At 43.3% G+C, this 18,395-nt stretch overlaps 1 protein-coding gene across 11 annotated transcripts in view; it reads right to left on the bottom strand.

Annotated features, from left to right (window-relative positions):
- Positions 1 to 18,395, bottom strand: part of LOC139408984 (dynamin-like GTPase OPA1, mitochondrial) — a 58,152-nt gene that overhangs the window by 19,060 nt on the left and 20,697 nt on the right. For all 11 annotated transcript variants that reach the window (XM_071153560.1, XM_071153550.1, XM_071153549.1 and 8 more), the window contains 9 exons: positions 12,293 to 12,357; positions 9,842 to 9,918; positions 8,846 to 9,011; positions 6,878 to 7,030; positions 6,594 to 6,702; positions 5,886 to 6,106; positions 5,310 to 5,426; positions 4,551 to 4,644; positions 771 to 881 (listed from right to left, as the gene is read on the bottom strand). In XM_071153560.1, coding sequence (XP_071009661.1) covers positions 771 to 881; positions 4,551 to 4,644; positions 5,310 to 5,426; positions 5,886 to 6,106; positions 6,594 to 6,702; positions 6,878 to 7,030; positions 8,846 to 9,011; positions 9,842 to 9,918; positions 12,293 to 12,357 — 1,113 coding nt within the window. The remainder of the gene's footprint in view (positions 1 to 770; positions 882 to 4,550; positions 4,645 to 5,309; positions 5,427 to 5,885; positions 6,107 to 6,593; positions 6,703 to 6,877; positions 7,031 to 8,845; positions 9,012 to 9,841; positions 9,919 to 12,292; positions 12,358 to 18,395) is intronic.

Below are 18,395 nucleotides of genomic sequence, written 5' to 3'. Positions count from 1 at the left end.
GTTTAACCAGCAGAGCTTCTTACCAGAGAGCAGGGCTGGGCTAGTCGACATGACAGGCGGCGGGCAGCACACTGTTACCTAAATGCTGCTGCCAGACACTCTCTTTCCCGCTCTTTTGCTTACCACCTCCTCTCCGAGAGCAGCAATTAAAGTCTCAAGTCCCAAGGAGAGATGAAAGAGAGAGCGAGAGAGTATGTGTGTGAGTGTGTGTCCATACGCGCATTCACGTATCTTGAAATAGAGAGAGTGTGTGTCTGCTAAGTTCCTAAAGTGTAAGGACATGTAAAAATGTGTGTGTCCAGAATGCACATGCGTGTGGCGGGGGGGTATACAGTAAATTAAGCTACGAAGCAGACATCCCACTGTTAGCGGTCAATCCGTAGCAGTAACATACAGGGGATGGTCAAGCTCTTCCAATGTGCTGACATATGGTGAATGAGAAGACTTCACCTATCCTTTTCCACCACTGCCATCTAGTGGCGTCTGGTACGTTGCAAAAACACACGGCCGTCAAATCGGCGAAAGAGAAACGCACAGCCAAATTCATCATATTCAAAACAATATTTGTTCTTCCACTGGGTACCATAATATAAGTGATCTATTCGTTAGTAAGGCATAAACAGGAGGGACCACAAATGTGACTGTACCATTCTGGTTAAACCGAAGTGTGTGTGAGTGTGTGTGTGTAGCTGGTGTGTGTGTGTGTGTGTGTGTGTGTGTGTGTGTGTGTGTGTAGCTGGTGTGTGTAATGTGTGTGTGAGGTGACTCACTGAGGTCCTCTGCCAGCTGTACTCTGCGTCCGGTGATGAGGTGAACCTTCCTCTCGTTGTCCTCACCAAAGTCCTCCAGCACCTCTTTCACGTTCTTCTCCAGGCGCCGCACTGAATATGTGAACACACACACCACAAAATGTCAGACATCAAAGACATAGCAAACATAGACCTAGACAGAGCCTACAAAACATTAAGAACACCTGCTCACTCCATTACACAGATTGACCAGGTGAATCAAGGTGAAAGCTATGATCTCCTATTGACGTCACGTGCTATATCCACTTCAATCAGTGTAGATGAAGGGGAGGAGACAGGTTACAATAAGGATTTTTAAGCCTTGATACAATTGAGATGGATTGTGTGTGTGTGCCATTCAGAGGGTGAATGGGCAAAAGACAAGTGCCTTTGAACGGGGTATGGTAGTAGGTGCCAGGAGCACCGGTTTGCGTTAAGAACGGCAACGCTGCTGGGTTTTTCACACTTTCACAGTTTCCCGTGTGTATCAAGAATCATCCACCACCCAAAGGACATCCAGCCAACTTGACAACTGTGGGAAGCTTTGGAGTCAACATGAGCCAGCATCCCTGTGGAACGCTTGACACCTTGTGGAGTCCATGCCAGACGACTTGAGGCTGTTCTGAAGGCAGTGGGGTGGATATATAGAAAGATATATATATATATATATATATATATATATATATATATATATATATATATATATATATATATATATATATATATATGCCTAGAAATATGGAGCAAGTGCTCTTTGGACAAGACAGTTGAGCTTACAATAAGGCTGGGTGATATATCAAAATAATTTGATTAATTCAAATCTATATATTGTTTTTATGAGCGTTGATGTCCACTTGTTCTAAATGTTGTCTTTTTGGTCTCGTCTCCTTCGTTCCTGTCTGCGCTGGGTGCACCTTCCCATTTACACCAGATTTCTATGTAATGACGAGATGCTCATGTCTCCGCCATAACAATGGGAGTCGTTGTTCCAACGGCGGGAAGGCAAGCGACAAGCTGAGGTCCAGAATAAGTCCATACAAACACCCTGGGGTTATTTTGGACAGAGTGAAACCTCTCGCGTCACCTCTTCCTCTCTGTTCTCTCACACACACACACACACACACGCGCTACCCCTGCCACTCACATCAACAAAGATGAGAGATCACTTACTCTCCGACAAGCGGTTTCAACTCGCTATTTGCATTTGCGGTTTGGTCCAACAGAATAGATCATATGGACGCTGAAACACAGTGAGACATTATTTTACCGCAATAAAAGGAGAAGTTAACCTTTCTAACAACACCCATTTTATGTCTCAACTCCTCAAATTACGTGCGGAGCCAGACACTACTAAAAAAACGGGAGTATCAATGAACATTGATTCTGGAAAAGCCTACGTTTATCGCGCAGGGCAATGCGGTATCACTTAGTGCTAGCAGCATTTTAGCCTAAGACTGTTACACCAGCTGTCTATTGCACATTTATAAAAAACAAACTAATCATAAAGAACAATTATATCAGAAATTGGCAAGTCATTTAACATCCTGCGAAATAAGGTAGGCCACTTGATTTCAACATCTGAACAAAGTAGACCGGCAAGCATGCTGTTCAAACAGTCGGAGATGGACAGTATGTGTGAATAACAATTCAATTGTTCTGCCTCGTTAGCTAGAAGAATAGATTCAAGTTGGCTTAACTTCAAATATAGAAAATGATTAGCTGGCTACTCACTAGCACGTGGGCTTGTGCTTGAGAGATTGTTCAGACCTGTGTTAACTTGCAACAAGAAGTTATTCATTATTAGTGAATGTATTATGCATGGTTCTGGTTAAATCTGTACCAGAAAGGGCATTTTCATAGACTTGAAAGCCATTATATTATTACATTATTAGTGGGTCTTATGTTTGGTGAAGCATACAGTACACACAGAAAGTATTCAGACCCCCTTTTGACTCAATCTACACACAATATACCAGAATGACAAGGCCAAAACTGGTTTCGACATTTTTGCAAATGTATAAAAAATAAAAACAGAAAAACATTATCTACATACGTTTTCAGACCCTTTGCTATGACTCGAAATTGAGCTCAGGTGCATCCGGTTTCCACTGATCATCCTTGAGATGTTTCTACAACTTGACTGGTCCACCTGTGGTACAATCAATTGATTGGACATGATTTGGAAAGGCACACACCTGTCTATATAAAGTCCCACAGTTAACAGTGCATGTCAGAGCAAAAACCAAGCCATGAGGTCGAGAGGAATTGTCAGATGATGGAAACAAATGTACTAGGAAGGGTACCAAAACATTTCTGCCGCATTCAAGGTCCCCAAGAACACAGTGGCCTCCATCATTCTTAAATGGAAGAAGTTTGGAACCACCAAGACTCTTCCTAGAGCTGGCCACCCGGCCAAACTGAGCAATCGGAGGAGAAGGACCATGGTCCCACTTGGTGTTGGCCAAAAGACACCTAAAGGACTCTCAGACCATGAGAAACAAGATTATATGGTCTGATGAAACCAAGATTGAACTCTTTGGCCTGAATGCCAAGCCAATGCCACGTCTGGAGGAAACCTTGTAGCGTCATACCCAAGAAGACCCAAGACCGTAATCGCTGCCAAAGGTGCCTCAAAAAAGTACTGAGTAAAGGGTCTGAATACTTACAGAAATGTGATAGTTTATTTGTAATCATTTGCCCAAAAAAATCCAAACTTGTTTTTGCTTTGTCATTATGGGGTACTGTGTATATATTGATGAGGGGGGGAAAAAAATCGATTTAATCAATTTTAGAATAAGGCTGTAACCTAACAAAATGTGGAAAGAGTCAAGGGGTCTGAATACTTTCCGAATGCACTGTATATTTATCCTAAAGTATAATTTCACGAGCTCTGAATTCAATAGATTATTGCTGTCTGCTTGAAGTGCAGTGGATTTGACCTTTAATTGTACCATCAACTTATTTCGAGAATTTTTATTTATTTTTTAAATGTGATATACTGTGAAGTCCATAAAAGTTTTAGACATGACTTTTAGGCCATATCGCCCAGCCCTAGCTTACAGCACATCTGGTTCCACCATATAGCTCAGCTAATGGCGTAGCTGCATCCCAAATGGCACCGTATTCACTATGGGCACTGGTAAACAACTGTGCACTAGGTCAAAAGTAAGGCACTATGTAGGGAACAGGGTGCCATTTGGGACATGGGCTATAATTCTTCTGTGTCTGCTACCTAGCTCCCCAGTACACCGTAGCTCACTCAGACAGGGTCAGACTGAGGGCAGACATTCTCCGTTCAAACTCTATGACTCAACGGACTGTTCACCGTCCCTCTCATTTGAACCAGTTCAGAGATATAAAGCCTTCAGTTTCAGGCCGGTGGGGCCGGTATGCAGCTGCCTGCCTGTATGCTCTAGTGAGGGCTTGTGTGTTGGTACATGACAATAATATTGACCATGGGCGGTTCGTTCTGCCCTGCTAAGCCCAAGTTCATTGTAGCTCAGTCTTGGATGACCCTACCCAGTTCTGCCTAGCCCAACGTTAGCTAACTCATGATAATCAAGCTAGCCATGAAGCCTATGCTGGCATGGCAATCTCTGCAACGATGAACACAGGAAGTCTGTTCCACTGGTTTCCAGTTTGATTTCCACATTTTGTAACGGCTGAAATCCCAATTTCCAGCCCTATACCCCGGTCCCGGCCCTATACCCCGGTACCGGCCCTTTACCCCGGTCCGGGCCCTATACCCCGGTCCCAGCCTACCCTCTGTGTTGGTTAGCTGCTGTCTGAGCGTGTTGGCTGTGATAAGCAGCATCCTCTGGATCCTCCAGAACAGCACTACGTCATTGCACTCCAGCTATGGAAGAAGAGAAACAAGACTGTGAAAATGAGATAGGGTAGAAGTGACACGCATGGTTTTTACTGCAGGCAGGGGAAAGGGTAGTGTCGCTCGATGGACAATGCACTACAGTCCAAAAGATGCGTTCAACAAGGGAAATAGTTCTCAAACTTTTTCTAACATACAATGACACGTTCCATTTATTTTGTGCTAACTGCAGCGTCAATGCATCAATGCTGCGTAATAAATTCTGCAGTCAAACTTTTCTCATTATGTAATGCAATTTTTTACTGAACACGTGTGCAACAGTTCAACATTCACCTTGTGCTTCCACTTCTGTCAAGTCTACACATACAGTTGGATATATCCAACATATGCACCACACAGAACAGCGTCTGCAACGCTGCAAGGCAAACGGCAGATTCCATTGGAAATGAACGTCCTTCTGATGTAGGGTATTATAGCGAGTAAGAATGAATAATCCTTACAAAAAATGAGCTATTTGTGCCTTCACCGTAACATTTTGGAACGTTCATTCAAATCAAATCCTTCAACTGAAAGTGTTACTACGGTAACTTGTTCGCCGAAACGAAAGCCTTGTTGAATTCACCTCAATGTGTCTCTGAAATCTTAGTTGAGAACAGCTACCTCTGGCAGCTTGCCTTGGAGCCGAGGTCACTTACCTCAGAGTCGACAAAGTGCCTCTGGTAGTAGTAGAAGCCTCGTCTACACAGGTTACAGTGCTGCAGGGCCTTCTGCAGGAAGTGACGCCTGTACAGTTGGTGCCACGTGTCTTTGATCTGGAACACAGGAAGTAGTAGAGGGCCAGAATGCGAGAGGGACAGGCTCTGCTTCATGGTGTCTTGGGATGTGGGATAGGTTGTGTGTGTGCGCGCATCTAAATTCTATTTGATTTTAAAATTAACCCTTATTTTACCAGGTAAGTTGACTCAGAACACATTCTCATTTACAGCAACGACATGGTGAATAGTTACAGGGGAGGACGAATGAGCCAATTGTAAACGGGGGATGATTAGGTGGCCATGATGGTATGAAGGACAGATTGGGAATTGATATACTTGTGTCTTTGAGTACTCATCTCCTCTATCAGCAGTGATCTGAAAACACAATACGACTTCCACCTGCCCAGTTCCTCAATAAATGCATACGTACTTATTGCAAAGTTATTACATGCATTCCTCCACTGGACTTTCTAAGACTTGTGACCAGAAAATGTGACCAGAGTTGGTCTCCCTTACCAGGGCAGGGTCCACCTCCACCCCTCGGCCCTCCAGGTTCTTGCGGACGGTGGTGACCTCGTCGTTGGCCAGGTAGGCCGTGTGGTCCTCGTGGAGCTTCAGCAGGCGCTCCAGCTCGTTTCGCGTCTCGTTGCGTGTGTGCTGCTCGGGCGAGCGGTTCTTCCAGCTCATCCAGCGCTGCTTCCAGTCAGGACCCACCATGTCATTTATCACAGAGTCCGCTAGGAGAGACACACAGAGGTTGTGAGATCGTAGTATGAGAGGTAGTGTAGAAGCAGACAGGTGCAAAGAGGGAGGGAGGGAGATTAGGGTTGTCACGATACCAGTAGCGCGACCCTCTGAAGTATCGTGGTAAGAAAACAAAACACGAAGCGGATTTCATATCTTGAGGAAAACAGTCCCGGTGTTAGAAACAAACAGCATTATGTCACCTAGAGTCACATTTGTTTTAATTGGCGAGCTATAGCACCCACAATTTTACATGAAGTATCTTTTTAATAGGACCATAAGAGTTTAGTCTAAATCCTGTTTCCTTTTTTCGGCACGGAAAATCTGGTAGGGTGGTACAGCGATTCTGGTATCGTGACAACCCTAACAGAGAGAGACAGGTGCAGAGAGAAGGAGACATACACACATCATCAACACAGGCAGGGAAAGAGGTTGATTGTAAAGGCAGTAAGCCACGGTGAAGGTGAGTGTGTGACCTACTGTCTTTGAGGCGTGCCTGCAGGGTCTCCTCCATGAACTGGATGGCCGCGTCCCACTGGGGCTTGTCTGTGATGGAGCGGTCCTCCAGAGCATTGTGCTGGATCACCCTCTGACAACCCACACAGACAGCAGAAAGGACATTACGCACAAGGGGAGACAGGAAACCTGGGCGTACAATAATGTTTGCCTGCTGTATGTGGTTGAATATGCGAAAGAGTAAAGAGTATTGCGATGTCAGTCTTTTTACTCTGTGTGTGTGTGTGTGTGTGTCCATGTTTAAGTACCAGGCTGTCCATGGCCCTCTCGTTCCACTTGTGCCTCTTGATGCTCTCGTCCTTCACCGCCTCCTTGAGCTTGTCAAAGATGTCGTCCTGGTCCTTCCCTTTATACTCGGCCATAAAGCGGGCGAACTCCTCCTGCAGCGTCTCCCAGGCGACCTGGGGGGGGGGACAGAGGAGAGGATCGGGCCTTGTATCAACACAGCACCATGGCCAGCTACAGAGACAATGCCACAGTATTCGCATACCGTTACTGTCATACCAATCAGAATGGTCACAGACATAGTGATTGCGAGGAAAATGCACATTTGGAACAAAAAGGACATTATTGACGACCACAGTAAAACCATCCATCGCCAATAATAATACATTTGTTTCCATCATCTGAAATAATCGCAACAGAGAGTCCTGACAAGACAAACAATTCCTTATGACATTTACAGTGCATTTGGAAAGTATTTTGACCCCTTGACTTTATCCACATTTTGTTACTGCCTAATTCCAAAATGGATTACAAGTTTTTTTCCCCCTCATCAATCTACACACAATACCCTATAATGACTAAGCAAAAACAGGTTTTTAAAAATGACCGCAAATGTATAAACATATATATATATTTTTTACTTTACTCAGTACTTTGTTGAAGCACCTTTGGCAGCGATTACAAACCTTGAGTGTTCTTGGGTATGACAGTACAAGATTGGGAGAAACTCCCCAAAATACAGATGTGCCATTCTTCTCTGCAGATCCTCAATCTCTGTCAGGTTGGACGGGGAGGGTCGCTGCACAGCTATTTTCAGGTCTCTCCAGAGATGGTTGATCGGGATCAAGTCCGGGCAACCCAAGGACATTGAGTCTTGTCCCGAAGCCACTCCTGCTTTGTCTTGGTTATGTGTTTAGGGTCATTGTCCTGTTGGAAGGTGAATTTCGCTCCAGTCTGAGGTCCTGAGCGCTCTGGAGCAGGTTTTCATCAAGGATCTCTGTACTTTGCTTCGTTCTTCTTTCCCTCAATCCTGACTAGTCTCCCAGTTCCAGGAGGCTGAAACATCCCCACACCATGATGCTGCCACCACCACCATGCTTCACAGTAGGGATGGTGCCAGGTTTCCTCCAGACGTGATGCTTAGCAATCAAGCCAAAGAGTTTTATTAGACCAGAGAATCTTGTTTCTCATGGCCTGAGAGTCCTTTAGGTGACTTTTGGCTAACTCCAAGCGGGCTGTCATGTGCATTTCACTGAGGAGTGGATTCCGTCTGGCCCCTCTACCATAAAGGGCTGAAAGGTGGAGTGCCGCAGAGATGATTGTCCTTCTGAAAGGTTCTCCCATCTCCACAGAGGAACTCAGGAGCTCTGTCAGAGTGACCATCAGGTCCTTGGTCACCTCTCTGACCTCCACCATTTGAGAATGGTGGAGGCCACTGTGTTCTTGGGGATATTCAGTGCTGCAGAAATGCTTTGCTACCCTTCCCCAGATCTGTCTCAACACAATCCTGTCTCAGAGCTCTAGAGACAATTCCTTTGACCTCATGGCTTGGTTTTGCTCTGACATGCACTGTCAACTGCGGGACTTTATATAGACAGGTGTGTGCCTTTCCAAATCATGTACAATCAAATGAATTTACCACAGGTGGACTCCAAGTTGTAGAAACATCTCAAGGATGACCAATGGAAACAGGATGCACCGGAACTCAACTTCGTGTCTCATAGCAAAAAGTCGGAATAATTATGTAAATAAGTTGTTTCTTATTTTTAATACATTTGCAAAACATTCTAAAAAACAGTTTTGCTTTGTCATTATGGGGTATTGTGCGTAGATTGATGAGGGAATATGTTTATTTAATCCATTTTAGAATAAGGCTGTAATGTAACAAAGTGTGGAAAAGGGGAAGAGGTCTGAATACTTTCCAAATGCACTATAGCTCCACAGCCATGAAGAGATTTAAAGAGATGGAGGGAGCAGCAGTCTAACTCTACCTCTAATGCCTTGTGAGGCAGCTGCTTGTCCGTCCACTGTTTGAGCTTGATGTCCACGGTGGTGTTGAAGGTGCCAGAGTTCATGGTCTGGGCTGCCGGCAGGTAGATGTTCTCGATGACGTGTGTGGACACGCGCTCCCACAGCTTCTTCTGTAGGATGGCCTCCCTGCAGGGGCAAAGGGCAGATGGGGCGAAATACAACCTAGTGAGCGCTTTGTGGTTGGACACCGCTTTGGAGACAACACTATGCGGGTGCATCCCAAAATGACACCCTATTTCTTATACAATGCTCTACTTTTGGTCAAAAGTAGTGTACTAGATAGGGAACAGAATGCCCTTTGAGACAAATCCCCATGAAAGCGCAGCAGCTTGTTAACTAAAGCTTGGCTCTTTATCGGTCCAGGGCTGTATGACAATGGGACAAACCCCTACTCAATCCCCCTGGGCTGCTGGTGAAGACTCATTTATCACAAAACACACACACACTCATATTTCATACACAACCCTTTGTTTTTGCTCCCAGCTCCACTCGTATCAATACAACACACTTCTCAGACGCTTCGATTGCATTGCTGGCTAACAGGGCCATCTTGGCTCCCCCACCAACCCCAGTCGCACCGTAGCCCATTCATCAGGCTATTGATCCAGCGCTACAGATGGGGCTCGGAGGGGCTCTTAGCCTCTCACCAACCACTGGACATCCATCTCATTTAGCCTACTGCTAACCTCTGGGAGGGGGGGGGACCAACACACATATACACAGACAGGAGCACACACACTAGCCACCTGCACCATTCAGAGCTTCTACAGACAAAGTCGTCTAAGGGCCACGGAATTCCTGAATTCATTTAATGACCTTTGAATATGAAGCATAGAACACTAAGTTGTTAGCCATATTATTTTAATAACTTAAAAAACGAAATAATAATGTGCATAAAGCTGTAGGTAATAAAACATCATTTGAAGGGCTACATGTTCACCACGGCAAACACTCACCAGTGTTTCGGTGTGACTTGACTCAAGCTAATAACTTCATCCAAGATTTCGTTCTTGGCTTTTTCGAAGAGCTCATTCTGGAGGATAAGATGAACAGAAAACTCATGATTAGCTGGTGGAATCTGGCACGGTTGACCATTCTCTCAAAATGTCAGGAAAAACCTAGACATGAAAACTGGACTGGTAAAGGACATTATTGTGGACAGAAGCAGACAGAGTCCTAACTAGACTAGAGTTACCTATAATTAAGTAAAACAATATATAGGCCTAAAGAAATATATATTTGTACAGTGTATTCGGAAAGTATTGAGACCCCTTGACTTTTTGTTACGTTACAGCCTTATTCTAAAATTGACTGGATTAAACAAATTTCATCAATCTACACACAATACCCCATAATAACAAAGCATAAACATGTTCATTTTTTTAGCAAATTTATAAAAAATAGAATTAACAAAAAAAAATCTATTCATTCAAGGGACTTTAAAATGTTTACTATTTTCTACATTGTAGAATAATCATACGGAATCTAAATATATTTCATATTTGCTGGTCTTCAAAGTAGCCACACTTTGCCTTGACAGCTTCGCACACTCTTGGCATTCTCTCAACCAGCTTAATGAGGTAGTCACCTGGAATGTTTTTTTTATATATATTTTTTTTAAATTTACCCCTTTTTCTCCCCAATTTCGTGGTATCCAATTGTTGTAGTAGCTACTATCTTGTCTCATTGCTACAACTCCCGTACGGGCTCGGGAGAGACGAAGGTTGAATGCCATGCGTCCTCCGATACACAACCCAACCAGCCGTACTGCTTCTTAACACAGCGCGCGTCCAACCCGGAAGCCAGCCGCACCAATGTGTTGGAGGCTACACCGTGCACCCGGCAACCTTGGCTAGCGCGCACTGCGCCCGGCCCGCCACAGGAGTCGCTGGTGCGCGATGAGACAAGGAGATCCCTACCGACCAATCCCTCCCTAACCCGGACGACGCTAGGCCAATTGTGCATTGCCCCACGGACCTCCCGGTCGCGGCCGGTTACGACAGAGCCTGGGCGCGAACCCAGGGGCTCTGATGGCACAGCTGGCGCTGCAGTACAGCCACTGCTGTCACCCGGGAGGCCACCTGGAATGTATTTCAATTAACAGGTGTGCCTTGTCAAAAGTTAAGGAAAGAAATTCCAAAAATTAATGCATTTGAGCCAATCAGTTGTGTTGTGACAAGGTAAGGTTGGTATACAGGAGATGCCATGAGGTTGAAGGAATTGTCCATAGAGCTCCGAGACAGGATTGTGACTAGGCACAGATCTGGGGAAGGGTACCAAAAAATGTCTGCAGCATTGAAAGTCCAAGAACACAGTGGCCTCCATTATTCTTAAATAGAAGAAGTTTGGAACCACCAAGACTCTTCCTAGAGCTGGCCAAACTGAGCAATCGTGGGAGAAGGGCCTTGGTCAGGGAGGTGACCAAGAACCCAATGGTCACTCTGAAAGAGCTCCAAAGTTCCTCTGTGGAGATGGGAGAACCTTCCAGAAGGACAACCATCTCTGCAGCACTCCATCAGTCAGGCCTTTATGGTAGAGTGGCTAGACGTGCCTTTTAATGAGGAATAGCTTCCATGACAGCCCACTTGGAGTATGCCAAAAGGCACCAAAAGACGAGAAACATCAGACCAGGTCTGATGAAACTAAGATTGAACTCTTTGGCCTCAATACCAAGCGTCACGTCTAGAGGAAACCTTGCACTACCCTTACGTTGAAGCATGGTGGTGGCAGCATCACACTGTGGTGATGTTTTTCAGTGGCAGGGACTGGGAGACTAGTCAGGATCGAGGGAAAGATGAACGGAGCATAGTACAGAGAGATCCTTGATGAAAACCTTTTTCAGAGCACTCAGGACCTCAGACTAGGTTGAAGTTTCACCTTCCATCCGGACAACAACCCTAAGCACACACCCAAGACAACGCAGGAGTGGCTTCGGGGCATGTCTCTGAATGTCTTTGAGTGACCCAGTCAGCCAGAGCCAGGACTTGAACCCAAAGATATGCAGAGAATGGGAGAACCTCCCCAAATACAGTTGTGCCAAACTTGTAGCGTCACACCCAAGAAGACTCGAGGCTGTAATGGCTGCCGAAGGTGCTTCAACAAAGTACTGAGTAAAGGGCCTGAATACTTATGTAAATGTGATATTTCAGTTTTGTATTCTTAAATACATTTGAAAAAAATTCTAGAAACCTGTTTTTGCTTTGTCATTTTGGGGTACAGTGTGTAGATTGGTGAGGGAAAAAATAGAATTGAATAAATTTTAGAATAAGGCTGTAACGTACCAAAGGTCAGGGGGTCTGAATACTTTCCGAATGTGTGTGTGTGTGTGTTTGTATATATATATATATATATATATATAATTAAAATGTTTATATGTGTGGATATATGTATATATCGATGGTCCTTACCCTGTCCAGCTCTCGCAGACGGGGGTAGTTGTTCTTCCACTCTGTCTCCAGGTTGAAGCGGGACGCTGATGGACGAGAGGACAGACAGTTCTTTGTCATAGTACAGGCCAACTCAAATAATATACACACCATGCTAGGGCTATCCCCGACTAAAAAAAAATCTTGGTCGACTCGATTGGTCGAAATATTTGAGGTAAATCAACTACACGTAGGCTACTAAGCTTCTCTGATGCTTTAAGCACTGCGATCAAAAACAAAGACAGACAAATTACTAGAGAGAGTCAGAGATCAATATAATTATATAAAAAAATATATATAAATATATATATATATATATATTCTGACCCTGCTCCCGCTGCTGCTGGCCTTCACAGATTCTACTGTTATGCTCCTGAAGTTACCAGTAAGACAACACCGGCGGTCGACAACCTTTTCCATTTGAAGTGCCAAGCTATCGTACCATTTCTACTGATCTGCGTGCTGATTTTCATATGCACACTTTGGTGGAACAGTTGAATTTAATTTAGAACAAAATTATATCTAAATGAAAATGATAATCTAAAAAGTAACTTCTATTGCCATTGCAAATACGTAAAAAGAGCCTACATAAAGCCAACAAATAAAAACATTGCAGCCCGCAGGTAGAAAACATCCTGATACACACAACCTATAAATCACGTAGGCCATGTATGGCCCTTCTGCAAGTTACTTGAAACATTGTATCAACTATTAACTTGGTCAGGCCTAAGCTAGTGCTAGTCAACTTGCAACATTGTTGAAAATATTCTGGGCGGTACAGAAACGGTATCAAATCCCCGAATGGGCACATGTATAAGCCTACATTTGCGTGCAGGCCAGGTAGCCTAGGCCTACTTCTGTGTGTAATCAGGTGCGTGTCCTTACTCCAGATTGGCAGGAGCACTCCAAACCTTAAACAATGAATAAACTTGCCAACTCATAAAAGGAATTAAAGACACCAAAACGGTGTAGCCTAGGTGGTGCGCTCCGCAAGCAACGTGTCCTCTCCAACAAATTACAACGGTAAGACTGTAATAATAAGTTGAACGCACTAAAATAAATTACCGGAACCAAACAAACATTGTAGGTTAGAAATGGTAATTAAATGTACAACTGGTGAGCCATACCCGTGGCCTCCGCAATAGATTAGTCCACTCATACAGGCGTGAATCAGACGGGTGTCTCAGGTGCCATCATTTTTTACAATGTATTTGCCACTGTTTGACAACAACAACAAAAAATATTGGTCGACCAACAGCCTATGGACCAAACAATCAACCAGTTGACTAAATGGGGCAGCCCAACACCATGCATAGAGCGGGTGCTTTTATCCAAAGCGACTTACAGTCAAATGTGCATACATTATTTTTTTACATATGGGTGGTCCCAGGAATTGAATCCACTATCCTGGTGTTGCAGGCGCCATTCTCTACCAACTGAGCTATAGAAGACAAAAGGACACAGGACAAATATCCTCTTAATCAAAGGATGGATTTAGATCTGGGGCACCAGGTGGGTGTAATTAATTATCAGGTACAACAGAAAACCAGAAGTTTGGCCTAGGCTACTGTTGACTGCGAAGATGGTATTTTTAATAGCAGTATAACACAAGTTAGATGCAGGCTACTGTGTGCCATTCAGTTAGGATGCAATTTTGGAACTTACATTTATTTATAAACATTTGTTTTATCATGATTCAATTGCATAGCATTATTATTGTAGGCTTATTTATTAATCTAAACCAGTTCTTTTAATATGCAAAAAGTGTTTTGTTTCATTCTGTTTAGATATTTCTGCTGAATACATTTTTAAATTGTGTGCTCCGTATTTATACTGAACAAAAATAAACGCAACATGAGACGATTTAAAATATTTTACTGAGTTACAGTTCATATAAAAGGAAGTCAAGTCAATTTAAAATAATTAATTAGCCCCTAACCTATGGATATAACATGACTGGGCAAGGGCGCAACCATGGGTGGAGCCCGGCCCACCGAGTGGGGAGCCAGGCCCAGCCAATCAGGATTAGTTTTTCTCCCCCCAAAAAGGGCTTTATTACAGACAGAAATAAGCTTCAGCACCACCTCAAACGATCCCACAGGTGAAGAAGCCAGATGTGGAGGTCCTGGGCAGACGTAGTCACACGTGGTCTGTAGTTATAAGGACGGTTAGACATACTGACAAATTCTCTAAAATGACATTGAGGCGGTATATTGTAGAGAAACAAACATTAAATTCTCTGGCAACAGATCTGGTGGACAACTCCTGCAGTCAGCATGTCAATTGCACGCTCCCTCAACAGTTGAGACATCTGTGGCATTGTGTTGTGTGACAAAACTGCACATTTTAGAGAGGCCTTTTATTGTCCCCAGCGCAAGGTGCACCTATGTAATGAACATAACAATCAGATCCTAGATATGCCACACCTGTCAGGTGGATGGATTATCTTGGCAAAGGAGAAATGCTCACGAACAGGAATGTAAGCAAATTTGTGTATTTTATAAAAATAAGCTTCTTTTTTTTTTTGCCTATGGACAATTTCTGGGATCTTTTATTTCAGCCAATGAAAAATGGGAAAAACACTTTACATTTTTGTTCAGTATACCTTCAGTATGCATACCTTCAGTAAGCATATGGACGTCCGGTAAATTATTAAATGTCCGGTAAATTAAAATCTTCCCGGTCACGTTGTCCGGAGCCAAATATTTTGAACGGAAACCCTGACACACACACACTCCCCATTGTCCCTCTCCTCTCCCTACACAATGAAGATGTCGCTAATTGCCCGTGGGTGGGTTATTGGGCCAGAGTGGCGCCAGACACTGGGCCTGTGAGGATGGTTTTTGACGTGCAGCAGATCAATACGCCACACAATGGGAAGGAGAGCCACACCACAGCCAGAGGGCAATAAATCTAGTCCCTGCTGCTACTGTTAGTGAGGACCACCGTCTGGGATAATTGCGGCTGGGAAGCAGCGCCGGTCGAGGGGAGAAGTGTGGCAGGGTATTCGGGAGCAGGAGGGGGGAGCAAGTAGAGAGGAAAAGTGTGCATCGCTCACTAAGAAAAGGTGAGTGGTGGTGGTCAGCCATGGCTGTAAGAGACGAGGACAGGAGTGTCAAACTCATTCCATGGATGGCAGAGTGCTTGTCCAATTAAGACCTACACAACCAGCTGAGGGGAGTTCCTAACTAATAAGTGACTTAAAGGTCCAGGCACCACAGGCTGAAATTATAGTTTTGCATCTACCTGTCAATTTTGAGATTTTTGTATTTTGGTCCATTAATATTAGTATTTTCAAAAAGTGAAACAAAATGTTTATAAAAAAAGATCATGAACATTTATATTTTATTTCGATTATCAATACTACCGTCATCAACATTAATACATTTTAACTACTTTGGACAATGAGTAGATGGGTGAGGCGGGACTTTCTTGCACAAAGCAGTTTGGATGAAATAATTGAATAGTGCCTTCAGAAAGTATTCATACCCCGTAACTTATTCCACATCGTTGTTTTACAGCCTGAACTCAAAATTGATTCAATATATGTTTTTCCCCTCACCAATATACACATTTAAAACATTTATTGAATATGAATTGCAGAAATATGTCATTTACATAAGTATTCACACCCCTGAGTAAATACACGTTAGAATCACCTTTGGCAGCAATTACAGGTGTGAGTCTTTGAGTAAGTCTAAGAGGTTTGCACACCTGGATCGTATAATTTTGCACATTATTCTTTAAAAAAAATGTTAAGCTCTGTCAAATCTTGCCATAGATTTTCAAGCTGATTGAAGTCAAAATTGTAACTAGGCCACTCAGGAACATTCAATGTCGTCCTGGTAAGACAACTCCAGCCTTGTGTTTTAGGTTATTGTCCTGCTGACAGGTGAATGTCTCCCAGTGTCTGTTGAATACCAGGTTTTCCTCTAGGATTTTACCTGTGCTTAGCTCTATTCCGTTTCTTTTTACCCTAAAAAAAAAAACTCCCTAGTCCTTGTCGATGACAAGCATACCCATAACATGATGCAGCCACCACCATGGTTGAAAATATGGAGAGTGATACTCAGTGATGTGATGGATTTGCCACAAACATAAAACTTTGTATTCAGTACAGTTCATTTCTTTGCAGCTTTTCTTTAGTGCTTTATTGCAAACAGGATGCAGGTTTTAGAATATTTTTGTATTCTGTACAGGCTTCCTTTTCACTCTGTAATTGTTAGTATTGTGGAGTAACTATAATGTTCTTTATCCATCCTAAGTTTTGTCCTATCACAGCCATTAAACTCAAACTGTTTTAAAGTCACCATTGGCCTCATGGTGAAATCCCTGAGTGGTTTCCTTCCTCTCCGGCAACTGAGTCAGAAAGGATGCCTGTATCTTTGTAGTGACTGGGTGTATTAATACACCATCCAAAGTGAAATTAAAAACTTCACCATGCTCAAAGGAATATTCACTTCTGTTTATTTTTTACCCCATCTACCAATAGGTGCCCTTATTTGCGAGGCATTGGCTAAACTCCCTGGTCTTTGTGGTTGAATCTGTGTTTGAAATTCACTGCTCAACTGAGGGACCTTCCAGATAATTGTATGTGTGGGGTACAGAGAGGAGGTAGTCATTCACAAATCATGATAAACAAGATTACCGTTTAATCACGTTTTAATCTAGATACTGTTCTTTGGAAAAATGCACCAAAAAAGCATTTTACATATTTAGTATTTTACAGATCGATTAAAATATATTTATCCACAACCTGCTTTGGACAAGCCTAGTCCTGGAGTGTCCTAAAAAGAAAATCCAGAAAAATGTAGGCTGACTTCTTCCAGTGTTCGGAAAAATGGATTTGCACAATATGCAAATACATAATGAGAAGTTGTCTCATTTGCATATGTCAATAAAATATTTAAAAAAAAATTGTATTACAAAAAAGTATTATATTTCTGTGTACATTCAACTGGTAAAAGCTGACTGTGATATGATTAAGGGGGGAAAAAATACCCTATTAGGATGTGGTGCCTGCCTGGCCTTAATTCAATAAATCAAGTACAAGGGAGGATTGAAAACCCGCAGACATTTGGCCCTCCATGGAATGAGAGTGACACATGCCGGCTAGGAGGAAGATGCCTAGATGGCCTAACAGGAAGGAAAAGAAGGAGGCCATTGAAGCCTTTGGCGCCTCATATAGGCTGGACAATAGAACGAGTCAACATTTCCCCAAGGCTGAAAAATGGCAAAAGAACGTTGGCTAAGCTGGAACACTAGCGAGAGCCCATAACAAATGAATGGAATCGAACGTTCGCAGAGCCTGTTTTGACTGGAGTGATGCTTAGAATTCAATCTCGACAAAATGGCACAAAAAATGTATCCTTATTTATTTTACCACTGCAATCTGTTCGTCGGACGAAACTGGGGAAAAAAACTACTTGTGTAGAAAGTAAACATCCGCACCTTGATGGTGTCAACTGTGCTTATGTCTGCATAATGAGGAAGTACGGAAAAAATGACAACTTCAGACTATTTCTGGTCTAGTGATCGATGTCAACCGAGCTCACTGCCCAGACCTATATAATTACAAAGAGGAGATTCTCCTGATTAAAATGGTGCCTGACTTGAAAAAAAATCTAAATATACACATTGTGAGATATTTGGTGAAATAGATTGGCATGCCTCTCCATAGGAAAACAATGAGGGGAGCTCAGCAATGCAAGGGCAAAAAGTATTTTGGGGCTAGAATGTCATGACAACCGAGCTCACTGCCCAGATTTACATAATTAGAAAGAGGAGATTCTCATGATTAAAATGGCGTCCGACTTGAAAAAGATCTAAATAAACACATTGCGAGATATTTGGCGAAATAGACAGACATGCCTATATTTCCCCTATAGGAAACAACGGGACGACCTCCGAGTTCCATGAGTATTTTTGTTGTTGTTTACATTTGAACTACCAACAACGTGAGCAAGTCTCATTGCCAAAAATAGCAAAGCAGGTATTGTGACATAGAACAATAAGCTGGGAATCGAACATTCGGGAAGATGAGTTGGTGCCACGGTGCTCAATACAACTAATAGGAGCTGGCAGG

This window comes from Oncorhynchus clarkii, chromosome 5, assembly GCF_045791955.1.
Source record: "Oncorhynchus clarkii lewisi isolate Uvic-CL-2024 chromosome 5, UVic_Ocla_1.0, whole genome shotgun sequence".
Lineage (NCBI taxonomy): Eukaryota > Metazoa > Chordata > Actinopteri > Salmoniformes > Salmonidae > Oncorhynchus > Oncorhynchus clarkii.
The sequence above is the reverse complement of the archived record's forward strand: the minus strand, read 5'-3'. Positions and strand labels throughout refer to the sequence as shown.